The sequence below is a fragment of the Blastomyces gilchristii genome (assembly GCF_000003855.2).
Source record: "Blastomyces gilchristii SLH14081 genomic scaffold supercont1.33, whole genome shotgun sequence".
In the NCBI taxonomy this organism is placed as follows: domain Eukaryota; kingdom Fungi; phylum Ascomycota; class Eurotiomycetes; order Onygenales; family Ajellomycetaceae; genus Blastomyces; species Blastomyces gilchristii.
The window spans coordinates 335,274-351,178 of NW_003101650.1; the positions used below are offsets into that span (position 1 = coordinate 335,274).

General features: G+C 42.8%; 3 protein-coding genes across 3 annotated transcripts; 2 read left to right on the forward strand and 1 right to left on the reverse strand.

The window, feature by feature from the left end:
- The first annotated feature begins 290 nt into the window (after window positions 1-290).
- Window positions 291-4,209, forward strand: BDBG_09044 (endo-1,3(4)-beta-glucanase). The gene is made up of 4 exons (XM_002620587.2): window positions 291-1,669; window positions 1,741-1,976; window positions 2,061-2,484; window positions 2,578-4,209. The coding sequence occupies exons 1-4, from the start codon at window positions 1,553-1,555 to the stop codon at window positions 3,379-3,381; spliced, it is 1,581 nt and encodes a 526-aa protein (XP_002620633.1). The 5' UTR covers window positions 291-1,552; the 3' UTR covers window positions 3,382-4,209.
- On the reverse strand, window positions 4,029-8,662 carry BDBG_09045 (capsular associated protein). The gene is made up of 7 exons (XM_031723844.1): window positions 8,010-8,662; window positions 7,877-7,935; window positions 7,476-7,789; window positions 7,027-7,383; window positions 6,799-6,954; window positions 6,309-6,739; window positions 4,029-6,246 (listed from the first exon to the last, which is right to left on the reverse strand). The coding sequence occupies exons 1-7, from the start codon at window positions 8,051-8,053 to the stop codon at window positions 4,461-4,463; spliced, it is 3,147 nt and encodes a 1,048-aa protein (XP_031581184.1). The 5' UTR covers window positions 8,054-8,662; the 3' UTR covers window positions 4,029-4,460.
- Window positions 8,663-9,345: 683 nt separating this feature from the next.
- On the forward strand, window positions 9,346-13,180 carry BDBG_09046 (tRNA(Met) cytidine acetyltransferase). The gene is made up of 2 exons (XM_002620589.2): window positions 9,346-12,585; window positions 12,679-13,180. The coding sequence occupies exons 1-2, from the start codon at window positions 9,590-9,592 to the stop codon at window positions 12,893-12,895; spliced, it is 3,213 nt and encodes a 1,070-aa protein (XP_002620635.1). The 5' UTR covers window positions 9,346-9,589; the 3' UTR covers window positions 12,896-13,180.
- Window positions 13,181-15,905: the final 2,725 nt, after the last annotated feature.

The following is a 15,905-nucleotide window of genomic DNA, read 5'->3' on the forward strand; positions in this document are numbered from 1 at the left end:
TTGCCATTGTTGGGCCAAGCGTTCTAAAGTCCTAAGGAGTCTTTCTTCTTGCTGACGGCCATGTTGTTTGTTTCCGCCTGGTACCGGAACAAGGGCTTCACTGTGGAGGCGCGTATATTAATGTCACGTTTCCCCATGTAGGACGAATAGTTTTAGTAGCTGTGTAAGGTGTAACACCTCCTTCAGGATCTTTTGCCCGGTGCAAGTCGTTCTTAGTCGCGATTCTTCCCGAAAAAGGGGGACAAAGGAGAACGAGGATGGTTTACGCATAGCGGTCCAGGCTTACTTGCAGCCAACTTCTGTCGCAGTCTAGGCCCTGCCAAACTCGTGCCCAGAGCCCGATAGTCAGCCTCGGAACAAAATCTCCGGATGTTGTGCACTGTGCAGTGCAGGTGCAGGTGTGCAGGTGGTGCGAATCAGGGGGTGACTAAGCAAACCTTAAACGCAAACTGCGGAGGAGCCTCAACTTTATTTCGTCCTCATCTTTCTCGATCAGGAATCAATCGGTATTAGAGAGAGTAGCGACGGAGAGCATGATGACGGGTGAAAAGGCAGCAATTGAACTGTAGCCTCTTTGGTGGTGGTGGATGAATCCTGGTGCTGTGGTTCGGTCGTTGAATCGTGATATCTTCGGGCGCTCGTTTCTGCTTGACAACTGGCGTCCAAGGATCCTCGTTAGCCTGGCGCCGTTTCGCTTCGGAAGTTACCAACCCTCGCTGATTGGAGTTCCTGATTTATTCCAGACCGACGCAACGCCGCCAAGTCGGACTCGTTTCGACCGGCGCTTCCGTGCTCACTTTTTTAACCACTTACAAAAACATCCGCAAGGTGGAAAAGTGGGCTGCAGTTTCAAGAAGCAGCAACATGTTTCCAAACAGAGCGTGGCCCTTTGGTTGTTGATCTTTGTTCCAGATATCCAGTTGCGTATTCAACAGGGCGTGATGAGGGGTTCTCCTGATGCTTGGGGAATTGTAACATCCAGCCCCGCCGAGGCAAAATTTTCCTGACTACGACTGGATAATGGCTCGTAATGGCTCCTTGTCGACCACATCTCGTACGGGCGCTCACTCCCAAGACGTGGAGGCTGTGGCTCTTGATAGCCACGCAGCGTATGGCTCTGGATGTCTTACGTCCCACGCTAGGTAGTTGGATTCACCCAACTACTGGACTGTACCGCTACATTGACCTCCACTGGCGCCGCTACATGAACTAATTCAGGAACACTGGGCTGTTTGTTGTCAGGGTCAGGGCCAAAGCTGATTTTATAACAAGATGATGATGACCCCTGGAAACTTCTCGCAAGTTAATCTTTTTCTGTTCCCTTTTGTTGCTGGTTTCTTCTTTTCAGTCAGTCAAACACATTCCTTCTGCGCATCCTTTTTATGTTGCAGGTATTGCAACTATTCCATTCCTTGACTATTGTGTTTTGCATAATTACGCTCTTTTCCTGTGAAGAGGTTTGCATCTCTTCACCATTTCGAAGTTATAAAACGTTCCACGTGAAGACTAGAGTCGACATCATTCCTTGAGCAACATCAACCACAACAACAAAATGAGGGCTACCAAGCTCGCGTTGCTTGCCGCTCTGGCCAAGCTGAGTACTGGCGCCTACGTACTCCAAGATGATTATCAACCCTCGAACTTCTTTGACGACTTCGCTTTCTTTGACGTAAGACCCTATTCACTCCTCGCGCAATGAATGGGGTGCGACCTCTGGTGTTCCCAACTAACTATCAACAGGGACCGGACCCAAGTAATGCATATGTTACTTACGTTGATAAATCCAAAGCACTGAGGGACGGGCTTGCTTCAAATAATAACGATTTTGTCTATCTCGGAGTTGACCATCAGAATGTTGCAAGGGGTCGTGGCCGTGAGAGTGTTCGGCTGGAGACGAAGAAATCATACAAACACGGCCTGATTGTGGCTGATATCTCTCACATGCCCGGTAATATCTGTGGAACCTGGCCCGCGTTGTAAGTCCTAGTCCATCCCAACGCGTCGATGTCCATCCCCCTCGCGATTTTTTTCTAGTCCCCAGTACTCTGACCACCATATAGCTGGGCAACGGGGGCCACATGGCCTGATGATGGCGAATTCGATATCATCGAGGGTGTCAACAAACAAAACAAGAACGTGGTTGCATTGCACACCACAGCAGGCTGCAAAGTGGAAGACAATAATAAATATAGTGGGATACTCGTCACCAAGGACTGTGATGTATACTCTCCAAATCAACCAAGCAACCAAGGATGCTTGTTCAGGGCCCCTAGCGCAACTAGCTACGGAACTGCATTCAACAGTATTGGCGGAGGTGTATATGCGACTGAATGGACTAGCGATTCCATCAGTGTCTGGTTCTTCCCGCGCTACCAAATTCCCTCCAATATCAATGACGAGAACCCAGATCCGTCGACCTGGCCCAGACCAATTGCACACTTCACGGGTTGTGAATTTGACAAATTCTTCCAGGAACAGCGAATTGTAAATAACCCCCCCAACCTCCCAACTGCCATCCATTCAAATTGGGGTCTTCATGTAGTTCTGAACTAACCAAATTCTTTTTCATGCCTGCAGATCTTCAATACCGCCTTCTGTGGTGACTGGGCCAAGGCTACCTGGAACGAGAACGGGTGCGCTGCGGGAGGCAGGACTTGCGAAGACTATGTCAAGAACAACCCTTGGGCATTCAGTGAAGCCTTCTGGTCCATCAACTACATGAAAGTTTTCCAGAACAAGCAAGGCGATACGTCAACTAGCACCACTACATCCTCAACATCATCGACGTCTTCGTCGTCAACTGAGGCCCCGACTACGACTATGACCACGTCATCGACATATGAGCCTTCTGTCTCCAGCTCTACTGCCCCGGAACCTTCGCAATCCGCGTCCACGCCTAGCGAATATCCTCAACCATCGACCGCTGAGCCTACCGCATCCAGCTCTTCCTACCCCAAGTCTTCGTTTGCGTCTACTGACTCTCCTGTACCTACCGATTATCCTGTTCCATCGTCTGAAGAACCCACTGTCCCCAGTGCTACCTACTCAGAATCTTCGCCTGTGCCTACCGATTATCCTGTTCCATCGTCTGACGAACCCACTGTTCCCAGTGCTACTTACTCAGAATCTTTGCCATCGGCATCCGCACCTAGCGAATATCCTACTGGGACCGCTTCCGTTGACCCGACTGACGTCTCATCCTGCACGCCACCACCAACGCAGAGCTGCATAACCTATACGACCAAAACGACAATCGCGATCGTAGTGACTGCTCCTGAGAGTTACAAGGAAGCTATCCCGACAGAGTCAGCTGAGGATGAGACAGAGCCAGCTGCTTATCCCACAGAACCAGCGGGATACCCCACAAATGACAAGTACTGAAGCGACGACAGCATATCAACGAGCACGCTGCTGCAGCTCATCATTGATAGGTAAAATAGAATGCGCCTCTTGACTCCCTTTTGTAATAGCTCTGTTGGAATTTTTACTTGGGTGTGATATTCGTTTTTCCTTCATTGTTCGTGCTCTCTTGGACGAGCAATCAGGGGCCAGGCCTCGCTTTGGTCTCCTTTCTTTTTTAGGGAGTGTTGATGATGTGTTTGATAATGTTTCTACTTCTGTTAATCTAATTATATTCTTCCTATTTTTCTTTGCCGGCTTTGCTTGGGTGAAAATGCTTATTTGGGTGAAATGGGAACGGACGAAGTGGAAACACCACTTTGGATGGCCCGATCAATTTTTATTATTGGGGGAAAATCCGAAACTGAATACAACGCACGCAGGATAAGCACAGCCAAAAAGGCCCTCTTTTATTATTATTACCTTATATAATTTTAGATGAGAAGTTTATGGGCTTGAATCTGTTAAATACCCTGCGATTCTTTGCTAGTAGTTTTTGTTTACGAAGGTGGCTACGGATATATATACATATATATATACAGAACAGACAGCCCATAGAAATTTGACATTCAGTCACACATCTCATCTCCCTTTGTCTATCCTAATCATAGACCTACGTTCTAAGTATTCTGATTTGGACCCTTCAATTTCTCTCACCCGTTTTGATAATCGGGAACGCCGATCCCTACATTTTGAGCCTCACATTAGCTTTGTTGTCTGTATGTGCTATTACTATTACTGCGCTCTTCATAAATTATAATCACCAATCTTAATATTGTCAAGGTGAAACAAGCACATGAAATAACTCGTTAAATGTTTGTACATGTACATTGCAATAATCTTGAGGTATATAAAAAATTAAAGTAAAGCAAGATCCAATCCAGGTTTTTGCGCCCGCGCGCCCTATACACACCTCGACTCTTTCCCGCGCATGCTAACGGAAGCCTGGTTTACCGCAACAACCGAAAAAAAAAGTAAATAAGAAGAAAATGGACAAAAAGATAGAAGTCGGTCTATATAAAAAGTAGCGACTGCTGTATTGCACAGTATTATCATCACCCTTATCCTACCTGGAAACCCAGCTGGTCCCTCTTATCATCTGTCAACCGGCCCCATTCCAGCAGCAGCCGGAACATGTAGATTTCCATATCTTCCTTCCGAAGCGCCTTCTCTGCCCACTTCCGGCCCTCTTCGGCTATAAACTCTCCTTCGCGCGTGTGTGGTTCCATCAATATCTTCTGCTTATTATTATTATCGTTGTTGTTCTTGTTCTTGTGGTCCTTTTTAGCATTGTTGTTCTCACTATTCCTCCTCGCCCACATCGTCCGGCTGGGTGGTGGTTTTTGCTTTGTCTCGCCGCCAGCTTTATTCCCATTACCATCACCATCACCATTTCTCTTATTATCCTTATTGGCATCCGGAATAGGCCCAGCAGCATTAGAGTCCGGCAGCACAGCCTCCCTCGCGCCAGAGAAGTATGCCAGGGTGCTCCACAGGCCGTGCAGTCTAATATCGATAGGGACGAAATGGTGCCACGCGGTAAGCCGGCTATCCAGCCACTGGCGAAACAGGCCCGTGCGGAACGGGAGACTCCTACTCTGCAGAAACGGGAGGAAACGACCGCTAAACCCAGCCCCGTCGGCATCCATTAGGAACCGGTATTTCCAATGTTCTTGGAAATCGGTTGAAGGGCCCAGGCTGAATTCTTTCTTTTGGGAAACGCAATCTGATAAACTGCAACGGGTTATTTGGCCTGCGAGGTAGATGGAGGTTTGTAGGTCGAGGGCTTCGGGGATCTCGGAGGCGGGCATGTTGGTATATGTGTAGGAGGTTGGGTTTCTTTTTGATGTGGAAGAGGAAGGGGAAGGGAGGAGGATTGAGACGGAGTTTGAGGTGTGGTTGTTGGCGAGATGGACAATGCGTTGGCGGGTCATGCCCTTCCATTGGCCGGAAGAGCTATATCCTTCGGATGTGGTACCGCGCCAGAAAAGGGTGGACTGCTTTTCGGAGTAAGGCGCATCTGGATGTTCGTCTGTGGGTCTATATATGACTTTGTCTATATAGTTCCACGAGCTCGGATAGAGGATGTCGTTAAAACCGGATACTTTGCTCTGGCTGAAAACTGGTAAGAGTGATTGGGATACTCTAAAAGCGGAAGGGGAGAGGTAAAATCCGCTCAGATAGGCCAGATCAGGTTGGTGGCAAATATCAGAGGCCAGCGTCCAGTCGCTTAAGAACTGTTCGAGGGAATGTGGCCTGGCACAGTTCAAACAAACGTTTCGTTTGTCCCAAACGAATGACGTTTTCGCCATCGATGAAGGGGGACATACAGAGCGCCCAACGAGATCATATACTTGTTGAAAGGAAGCGTCTGTAAAAAGCTGATCTGCTCCCTTCTTTGCAGATTCGCTGAGTTCCCAAGTTGAGGCGCGATTCTCGGACCAGGACCCAATCAGTTTATCAGTGCCCTGGCGGATGTGGCTTTTGGCAGAACCGTGGAGAGCGTTGATTTTCTCCCAAGGAACAGCGACTCGGCATTCATCATTCAAATTGAAAGCTAGGTCCATGTCGGGCAGGAATTGTGAGAAAGGGTTGATCATTTTCGCTACCCCTTCAACCATCCATCTGTGTGTTGGTACAATGCTTTCTTGTATTTGGGTAGTTCCACCACGAACGCTCACAGTAGCCATATCGTTCGAAGGGTGGGATGCCATGGCATTAGTCAACTCACGTAGCGTTCGAGGGCTTAATGCGCGGAAAGGGAGAAGGTCTTCGTAGATTTGGTCATAATCATCAATCACTGCGGAAGACCTCTCAGTCGCATACTTATACCATAGATCGAAACCACTATAATCTAGGTTAGTAAAGAATTCGAGATACATAATAGAAAACTAGGTGAAGTTGCGTACGGTGGCGGATGCTGTTTGTAACGTCGCTGATATTCAGCTACAGCTTCTTGAAGGTTTTGGCTCGATTTCGCGCTGGCCACCCATTGGCCAAAATTTGTTTTAGCTCGAGATATAAGAGTGTCAATCGGATGGCGCGGGGTTTCGTTCTTCGCTGTTACGAGTAGCACGAAGGATAAACCAATCAAAGCCAAAAATACCAATCGTATCCAGCTTCGGGGCTGCCATTGTTTTTTTCTATCCTGGTCGGTGGCTGTACTGGAACGCCAGTACCAATATCCCGAAACATGCAGCAAAATGATGGAAAAGCCAGCAGTAAACACTGGGATAACAGGAAAAGCTTGGAATGCGGTCCACAGATGGGATAATTGCGATATACAAACAAATGTGAATGAGAAAAGGAAAGATATTCCCAGAATTCTAATTTGCGTTACCTTTGGAGTCAAGTTAGCAATGAAGGCGTCCAGAGAAATGTTTTCGAAACAGAACTCACAATATATGAAGCTGAGACACAGGCGCATGTAAAAAGGAGGCTCAGCTTCATAACGCTGCCAATGTACGGGAGGGAGAACTGGAGTAACCACTCCCTTTGTTTAGGCAGGATCAAATATATCGGAAATGCAGCAAGTAGCCATATTACTGATACACCCTGACCCATCGAAGTAGAAGTTAGATCAGATGACATCTTGTACACTACATCCCCCTAAAGGTGCTTACTTACAATCAGCACGAAGCCCCAGAGCACAGTAGTTTGTACCCTCCGTCCATCACTGCGACGAGTGCGCTGGCGGCCGAGTTCCGAGAATGCAATGAGTATAACGGTATCCAACACTAAACCAAGAATTTGCAATAAAGCCGTAAACAACGCAGAGGCACCGGTCAAGGGGCAGATATAAGTAGATTTCCAGCCATTGCTCATGGAGGAAGTGAGGAAAGCGGAGGTGATTAATAATAGAATCGGAAAGGTAGACGCCAGTGATCGTTTCGCATTGTCGTCAAAGCCTTGGGTGTTATTAATGCGATTGGCTCGTCTATTGGCCCAATATCCGTATATCGAAAGGAGAAGAGGAGTCAAGGCCTACAACCAGCGAAGACATTATTGTCAGCCTTTGGGAAAAAAATAGATATATATAGGTTATGTTCAAAATGAAAATTGGCATTGTAGCTTACAAAAGAGGCCGGTTTCAAACATTCCGCATTATGCACGATGTGACGTGACACTTCAATGCGCAAAGCCAACGCACATATAGCCAGCCAGGTTATACGCGATGCTTTCCGTGTTTGTGCGCTTGTGAGTTTGCGCAGCTTCTCTATAGCCTTGGAGGTATCGGATGGGGAATGTGGGAGAGAGTCTGAAAGCGGGATCGAATCATCGTGCTCGTCGGCGTCGGGGTGTCGCGAAGGAGAAGTGACAAAAAGGCCGAATACCAGGAGGAAGAGGCCGGATAATGCGGAGGTAATTGCAGCAGTATGCGCAGGCCGGTCTAATGTTCGTCATCCCCTTACTTTTTAGCATCTGTCAACTATTGGGGATCCCACTGCGATCGAAATAGTAGTAGAAGAGAACATACCAAAAACGAGGGAGGACTCTGCGGAGAGCTTCAATAATGAGACGCTGATGATAAATACACTATAGCGACGTTAGAATTGTGCGCATTTCATTTTGCCCCCCTATCCTCTCTCTCTAGGAACCAGGGGCCGTACGTTGATGCAGTGTACTTGATCGTCCCACGGGAGATAGTGTCCATTCCTAGGCCTGATCCGCGATGGAGCGCAAAACGTGCAATAAGAAATACCACACGTTTGACTCTAGTAAAACCTAGTATATCTCAATGAACTTGACGGAACTTCCCCCCCCCTCGGTGCTCGCAGTTCTCCTAGTCCAAGAAACAACTCCACAGTTATAGCAAAGGCGACAAATCCTGGAAACGGGGGGCCAATCAAACCCCTAGAGCATGTCCGCTGTAATATGGCGATCCAGTTATCCCACGCAGGCTCGGCTGATGCGAATCGCCATAAATAAGGTATTTGGGGGTGATTTGGAGTTTTGGTGGGAGGTAGGTAAGCTGAGAGGATCTCGATTCGTATTTATGGAAAGCTCAGAACTCTGGCTGGATATTCAGAAGGATAGTGTCCGAACCATAGACAATTCGCAAAGCCAAAACTCCGGGGAGATGGGGAGATGGACGGTGACGGGAGTTTAAATCCAGAAGGTTTCGAGTTATATTAATAATAACTATAATACCCTAAATAACTATCGCTGAAAAATCTCAAAACGAGTGTCTCAGCTCACGCAATGAGAATTGATCAGCCAGGCAAGATCCAGCACAACTAGTCTCGTGTTAGCGGCGTATAGAGTATAGTATAGAGCCCGACCACGGGCGGACATGGAGGTTTTTGAGTTGCTGGTCTGTATTTACAGAGTAGATAGCCTTGAAATATCGAGAACTCGCGATGCTATTCATATTATTACGAATTGAACTCGGTAGAACCTCCGCCTTGGTGATTTGTAGCTCACTATCAGAGAACGAACTGGCTTACGAACTGCCCACTGCGAGGGGTAACTAGCTAGTTATTCATTAAATATTGCACCCAGGACCCCCTATATAGTTAATGTCTAGTTATACGAGAATGCTACCCATGCGACTCTTTTGGCGCTCAACACGGACAAGAAGCCTGGAGAAGCCCAATTATTCAACTAGAAGAAATTTACTATTTCTTGAGAACCTTTTCATGTTCGTCCTCATCTACAGCGTAATATTGATTTATTGATTCATCCTTGTTGATCAAAAGTTAGGGCTGATCGGTTTGGATAAAATCCATAAGTTAACTCTATGGATATATTTAAGGTTGTTATTGCAATGCTCTAATTGGCTGATCTCGATTGCTTATTTTCTGTTGCTCACTTCCTTTTTGGGTAAGACCCGTGACCCTCGGCATAACCTTCCCTTCTTGGGAAGTTTATAAAAGGAGTAATTTTACCCGGCCGCCAATTTTTATTTTTATTTTTATTTTTATTTATTTTTTTTTTTTTTGGTATGCGATATCAATGTGGGGAAGGGAGAACTACAGCGTAATGTAATAACTAATAGCTGTCTTTGACTAACAAAATAGCTTCACACAGCGTTGGGTTATTTGCTTGTGTGTTGTGGATTCCTGGTGCCAGATTGTCCCACCAATGAATTGAAATTTGCGTGACTTCAAGCAAGCAAGTTCGGCCGCCCTGCGTTCCCCTCCTCCAAAGCGCCAGCGCCAGCGCCCTCACGTTTTGTTCCGTCGGAGCCATGCCACGGAAAGCAATCGATTCCAGGATTACCTCCTTGATTCGAAATGGAATACAGGAGAAGAAGAGAAGCTTTTTCGTGGTCGTTGGGGACCGCGCCAAAGATGTCATCGTCCACCTCCACCATATAATGTCGAGCGTCGACGTTAAACAAAACAAGTCGGTTCTATGGGCATATAAGAAGGATCTGCTTGGATTCACTAGCCACCGAAAGAAGCGCGAGGCAAAGATCAAGAAAGAAATCAAGAGAGGGATACGAGACCCAAATACAGAGGACCCTTTCGAACTGTTCGTAACCCTACAGCAAATTCGCTATGTTTATTACAAGGAGACAGACAAAATTTTGGGAAATACCTATGGGATGTGTGTGCTGCAGGACTTTGAGGCACTTACGCCTAATTTATTGGCGCGGACTATTGAAACAGTTGAAGGTGGGGGACTTGTCATACTGTTGTTGAAGGGAATGAAGAGCTTAAAACAGCTGTACACCCTCTCGATGGATGTCCATTCCAGATACCGAACTGAAGCCCATGACGATGTTGTGGCACGGTTTAACGAACGTTTTATCCTTTCACTTGGAAGCTGCAAATCTTGCTTGGTAATAGATGATGAGCTTAATGTCCTTCCAATTTCTGGCGGCAAATACGTGGAACCGCTCCCTCCAGCTGACCCAAGCGACGAGTCTACCGACCCAACGAAAAAGGAACTAAAGGAGATCAAGGATAAACTGGCAGATACACAACCTGTAGGGTCCTTAGTCACTTTGGCGAAGACGGTAGACCAGGCGAAAGCTCTCCTCACATTTGTTGATGCCATCGCAGAAAAGACCCTGCGAAATACTGTCACCCTGACTGCTGCCCGTGGCCGTGGAAAATCTGCTGCTCTTGGTGTTGCCATCGCTGCAGCCATCGCATACGGCTATAGCAATATATTCATTACCTCTCCAAGCCCGGAGAATTTGAAAACTCTGTTTGAATTTGTCTTCAAGGGGTTTGATGCGCTGGGTTACTTGGATCATGTTGATTATACAATTCTTCAATCAACGAACCCGGATTTCAATAAAGCCATTGTGCGCGTTAACGTCCACCGCCAACACAGGCAAACAATCCAGTACATCCAGCCCCAAGATGCCTTTGCGCTTGGACAGGCAGAACTTCTGGTAATTGATGAGGCGGCTGCCATACCGCTGCCGCTAGTACGAAAGTTAATGGGCCCATATTTGGTATTCATGGCGTCCACCATCAGCGGATATGAAGGCACAGGCAGATCCCTATCTTTGAAATTAATCCAACAGCTTCGAGAGCAATCGAGAGGTGGAGCTAAGAGTGGGGATGATACCGACATCGTTGACCGGGCGGCAGGAAAGTCCGTGAAGCATGGAGAGAAAAATTTCTCAGGCGGCCGGTCACTGCGAGAAATCACTCTTTCAGAACCGATTCGATACGCGCCTGGAGATTTCGTGGAAAAGTGGATGAATAAACTTCTCTGCCTTGATGCAACCCTCCCCAAGTCCAAAGCGAATACTCAGGGATGTCCTCACCCATCTCAATGCGAACTTCTTCACGTTAACCGTGACGTCCTGTTCTCGTTCCACCCGCTCCCCGAAAAGCTTTTGCAGCAGATGATGGCCCTGTACGTCGCTAGCCACTATAAAAATTCGCCAAATGATCTTCAGCTCATGAGCGACGCGCCCGCGCATCAACTATTTGTGCTGGTCCCGCCTACTTATCCCAACAAAGTTCCAGAACCACTCTGCGTAATCCAAGTGGCTTTAGAAGGTCGGATAAGCAAGCAGAGCGTTTTGCATGGTCTCAGCCGTGGACAACGAGCTGGAGGAGATTTAATACCTTGGCTTGTTAGTCAACAATTCCAAGACGAGGAATTTGCGGGACTTTCAGGGGCGAGAATCGTGCGGATAGCTACGAATCCAGATTACCTGGGCATGGGATACGGCTCGCGTGCCCTCGAGCTCCTTACTGATTTCTTCGAGGGAAAGTTTGCAAACCTATCAGAGGAAGATAATTACCCATCCGACGAATTGGTTAGAGTAACAGACGAAGAATTGGCAAATTCAAGCCTTCTGGATGATAATATTCGTATCCGAGATATACATTCCATGCCACCCCTCTTTGCAAGACTTAACGAGCGGCGCCCCGACGCTCTTGACTACCTTGGTGTTAGTTATGGTCTGACCCCTCCGCTTCACAAGTTTTGGAAACGTTCCCGCTTCGCTCCAGTGTATCTCCGACAAACCCCCAATGACCTAACCGGCGAACACTCCTGTGTCATGCTCCGCACCCTATCCACGGGGAGTAACGACACAAGCTGGCTTGGAGCCTACGCGCGTGACTTCCACAAACGTTTTCATGCCCTGCTATCGTACCAATTCCGCGACTTCCCATCCGTTCTATCGCTCAGCATCGGCGAATCTGCCAATGCAGTTTCAAAATCCGCCCCATCCTTCAAACCTTCCACTCTAACGAAGGCAGATTTGGACGCCGCATTTTCGCCCTTTGACCTAAAGCGTCTAGACAGCTATGCAAACAATCTACTCGATTATCACGTTATCCTCGACATGGTTCCCACGATCGCAGACTTTTATTTCTCCGGTCGTCTGAGCGGCGGCGTGAAGCTTTCCGGCGTCCAACAATCAATCCTGCTAGCTATTGGCCTGCAGCGAAAGTCCTTTGACGATCTCGAGAAGGAAATCAAAGTAGCCGCTTCGCAGCTGATGGCTATGTTCATAAAGATTATACGGAAAGTTTCTTCCCATTTTAGGACTCTTGTCGAAGGCGCTGTAGCCGAGACACTGCCGCCTGCAGATATTGGCGTTGCTCCTAAGGATGCCACTGGAGTACATGACGATGAAATCATTGATGATCGATTCCGGCCTTTAGAAGTTGGCCTTGATGAGGAGCTAAGAGAGGGTGGACAGGAGGTCAACAAAGAGCTGAGGGAAAAGCAAAGAGCCCTTATCGACGCGTTACCACTGGACCAGTAAGTTTTCATATTAACTTTTCCCCTACTTTATTCATTTCAAGATCAATTTACCCTGATATAACTAACCAGCCCTCTTTTCTTGTCGTTTAGGTACGAAATCTCCAATGGAGCCGCTGCCTGGGAAGACGCAGAAAAACAGGTGCGCACCTCTGTCAGCAAGAACGGCAGTATTCCAACAGTGAGCATCAAGTCATCAAAGCCTCTGAAGCGCAAGGCTGGTGAGTCTGCTAGGGAGATATACAATCAGGAAATCGAAAGTAAACGGGAGAAGAAGATTAAGAAGGGGACAGAGAGTAGAAAGAAGTAAAGTGAGAGAGATGAGTTTTTTACTCTGTTTTTTTTTCTTTTCTTCTTTTCTTACTGTCTTGTTATAATTACCCCTTCTTTTATTTTTTATTTTATTTTTTTTGCAATTTAGATATATATTTTTGTTTATGTAATAAGGTAGAAGGTAATTTTTTTTCACTTTTCTGAAAATTAAGTTAAATTTGAGATAATTTTTATACTTTTATTTGTTCTTTTGCTGTTCTATATATTGTTAACATGTATTAATGTATTTATTTAATGTTATTTTATAATAGGCAATTCATATTCTGAATTTTTTACTTCAAAATAAAAATTTGTTATTAAATGAAATAAATATATTCTTTTTCTTTTAAAACTTCAACAGCTTAAGAAATTATATGTAAGAAATTCCGCTTCTTACAGATTCTTTCTTGAAGGATAACGTTGTTGTATTGTGTTGTAATCTAACTACGCGAGTTACACTAAATGAATAGGTTGGGGTGGCACGTGACTAGGGTAGGTGTAGTAATCACCAACATTCTTTACCACTATTTCTATCTCTTATGTAATTAATAGAGTTAGTGACTCTTGACTATATACAACTATATAGACTGAAGTTCATAATTACTATTTATAACTTAACTTGAATACTATTATATATTTAATCTCTATATTTATCTTTCTATTATAAATACTTCTAGTAGCTAATAGTATATATTATATTAAGCTGTAAATATCTGAATAATTATCTATAAGTATTTATTCTTATATTTCAAGCTCTGTCAGTCAGAAATTATCTGTTATAACTGAAAGAACTAGAAACTTATATACTTTAATCTCTATAAACTGTACTGTAAACACTCAGAAACAGCTATCTAAATCATGAATAACTTCTATAAAAGAAGTCTCAGAGAACTTATTAATTACTTATAAAATATTATTCTTTATATCTATAATAGAGAAACTTATTAAACTTATAAATAAATCAATCTCAGTGAAGAATATTCTTGAGCATTTTCTACAGAATTAAGTTATTTTTTTATAAGAAATACTTACTATCTATAAACACTGTTAAACTGAGTCTCTAAATATAATCTTCAGAGATACTTATAAACTGAAAAGAAACTTTCTTAAGCTGTAATTACTTAAAACTATCTATTAAATTATAATCTATAAAAGCTTTTATAAGTTTATCTTTGAAATTAACTTATAAGTTAGACTGTGTAATATAAAAGATAAAGAGATTATTATCTATATAATAATAAATCTTTACTATATTAAAGTTAAGAATTAACTGAATTATCTAGAGAATAATTGTAAGAGATCTTACTAATCAGTTTTTAAAATCTATTTAAAGAATAAGTTAAGAGACTCTATAAGTTAAACAGAGAATATTTAAATTATAATTATTAATATTAGAAAAAGATATAAGAAATCTGATAAAGATTACTTACAGTACTTTATAAAATTATAATATAAATTAAAATCTGTGAAAATAGAGCTCTGAAACAAGATCTGAATAATAATATTTATAAAAAGACTGAATAAAAGTATATAGAATAAACTTATTAAGTAAAACTCTAAGTTCTTAACTCTAAAGAAACTGATAACTTTTATTTACTATTTACAGATTACTATAAGAGTTACAGATCTGTAGAGAGTAAATTATTAATCTATCTTATAAAAGTTAAAATAACAGAGAATAGATTTACTGTGAAAAGATAATAAAATATAGAGAGATTTATATCTAACTATTAAGTGAAGAGAGAGAGCTTTATAAGCTTTTATAAATAGAGTATATAATAGAGAGATTAAGAAAAAGAGTCTCTGCTTTATCTATTTTAAACTAGAATATCTCTGTATAAACTATTTTAATAAACTAAAATAGAAATTTAAAAAGTTATAGACAGAGTCAGTAACTATTTTTTTAAGAGTTTTAAAACTGATATCTGAATCTGGTACTTGCTTAATAAAAATATATACTTATAGAAAGAAACTGTAGTATAGTACTATTATCTTATAAGTATAAGAAGTATTAATAAACTTAGAATTTCAGATTACTATAGTATTTTTAAAGCTTATAGAGTAAATAAACTGAGTAATAAAAACTGAGAATCTACTCTTATAATAAGCAGAGTGTAAGAACTCAGATCTGAGAATTAAGAAACTTATAAGGCCTTAGTGACTGAATAATTAATGCAGTCACTCAGTAGCACCTTAGCATGGAAAATCAAGGCACGTGAGTTTGAAACCTGTAGAGAATATATTAAATTTATAACTCAAGCACCTCAGGTTTCTAATAAATATAGAGGTGTATAAATCACTTTAATGAATTACTCTATGTTTCTGAGCTGAGAAGTTATTATTGTATGTATCTAATTATAGACTGACTGTGTGACCGTGTCTGAGATCAGAATCAAACTTTACAGTTATCATGTTATCTAAAAGCATTACTTCTGATCATGATTTGTGTTCATTACATTGATTTCAAATCATGTTATTTCAAATATTAAAGATCTCAGATTCACTTTTCAAATAAAAATCTAGTTCTGAATAAAGAATATGTTTGAATTCTTAGTCACATTTTCATTCTGATCTCATTATTGAGAATAGCACTAAATGAGACTATAAAATCACTTCTCACTTATATAATATTATAACATAGTGCTCATTTGTTGAAAATTCAACAGAGAGTGTTATCAAATATTATTACTTTTTTAAACACAGATCATAATTCATATAATTTTAATTATGAAAAAAATATAAAATGTAAAAAAAAAACAAAAAAACAAAAAATAAAACAAAAACAAGAAAAAATCAGAATGAAAAAAAAAAGAGAAAGAAAAAAAAAATAAAAAAAAAAAATCAAGATTACAGAACTGTAGTATCTTTAAAATACTTACTTCTCAGAGTCTTTATAATGTTCATTATCAACTGTGTATTTCTTATAGTGAGAGTAACACAGTTATAATAAGTTATTATCTTAACATTATCTAATAACTCATCAGTATATATCTGTATAAATGCAAATA

Bases quoted from the DNA above. Each gene is read 5' to 3' on its own strand.
- BDBG_09044 (XM_002620587.2), top strand. From the start codon at position 1,553: ATGAGGGCTACCAAGCTCGCGTTGCTTGCCGCTCTGGCCAAGCTGAGT. The intron at 1,670-1,740 runs GTAAGACCCTAT...AACTATCAACAG, and splicing joins ACGACTTCGCTTTCTTTGAC to GGACCGGACCCAAGTAATGC. The intron at 1,977-2,060 runs GTAAGTCCTAGT...ACCACCATATAG, and splicing joins TGTGGAACCTGGCCCGCGTT to CTGGGCAACGGGGGCCACAT.
- BDBG_09045 (XM_031723844.1), bottom strand. From the start codon at position 8,053: ATGGACACTATCTCCCGTGGGACGATCAAGTACACTGCATCAAC. The intron at 7,790-7,876 runs GTATGTTCTCTT...GACGAACATTAG, and splicing joins AGAGTCCTCCCTCGTTTTTG to ACCGGCCTGCGCATACTGCT. The intron at 6,740-6,798 runs GTGAGTTCTGTT...TTGACTCCAAAG, and splicing joins GTGTCTCAGCTTCATATATT to GTAACGCAAATTAGAATTCT.
- BDBG_09046 (XM_002620589.2), top strand. From the start codon at position 9,590: ATGCCACGGAAAGCAATCGATTCCAGGATTACCTCCTTGATTCGAAAT. The intron at 12,586-12,678 runs GTAAGTTTTCAT...CTTGTCGTTTAG, and splicing joins GACGCGTTACCACTGGACCA to GTACGAAATCTCCAATGGAG.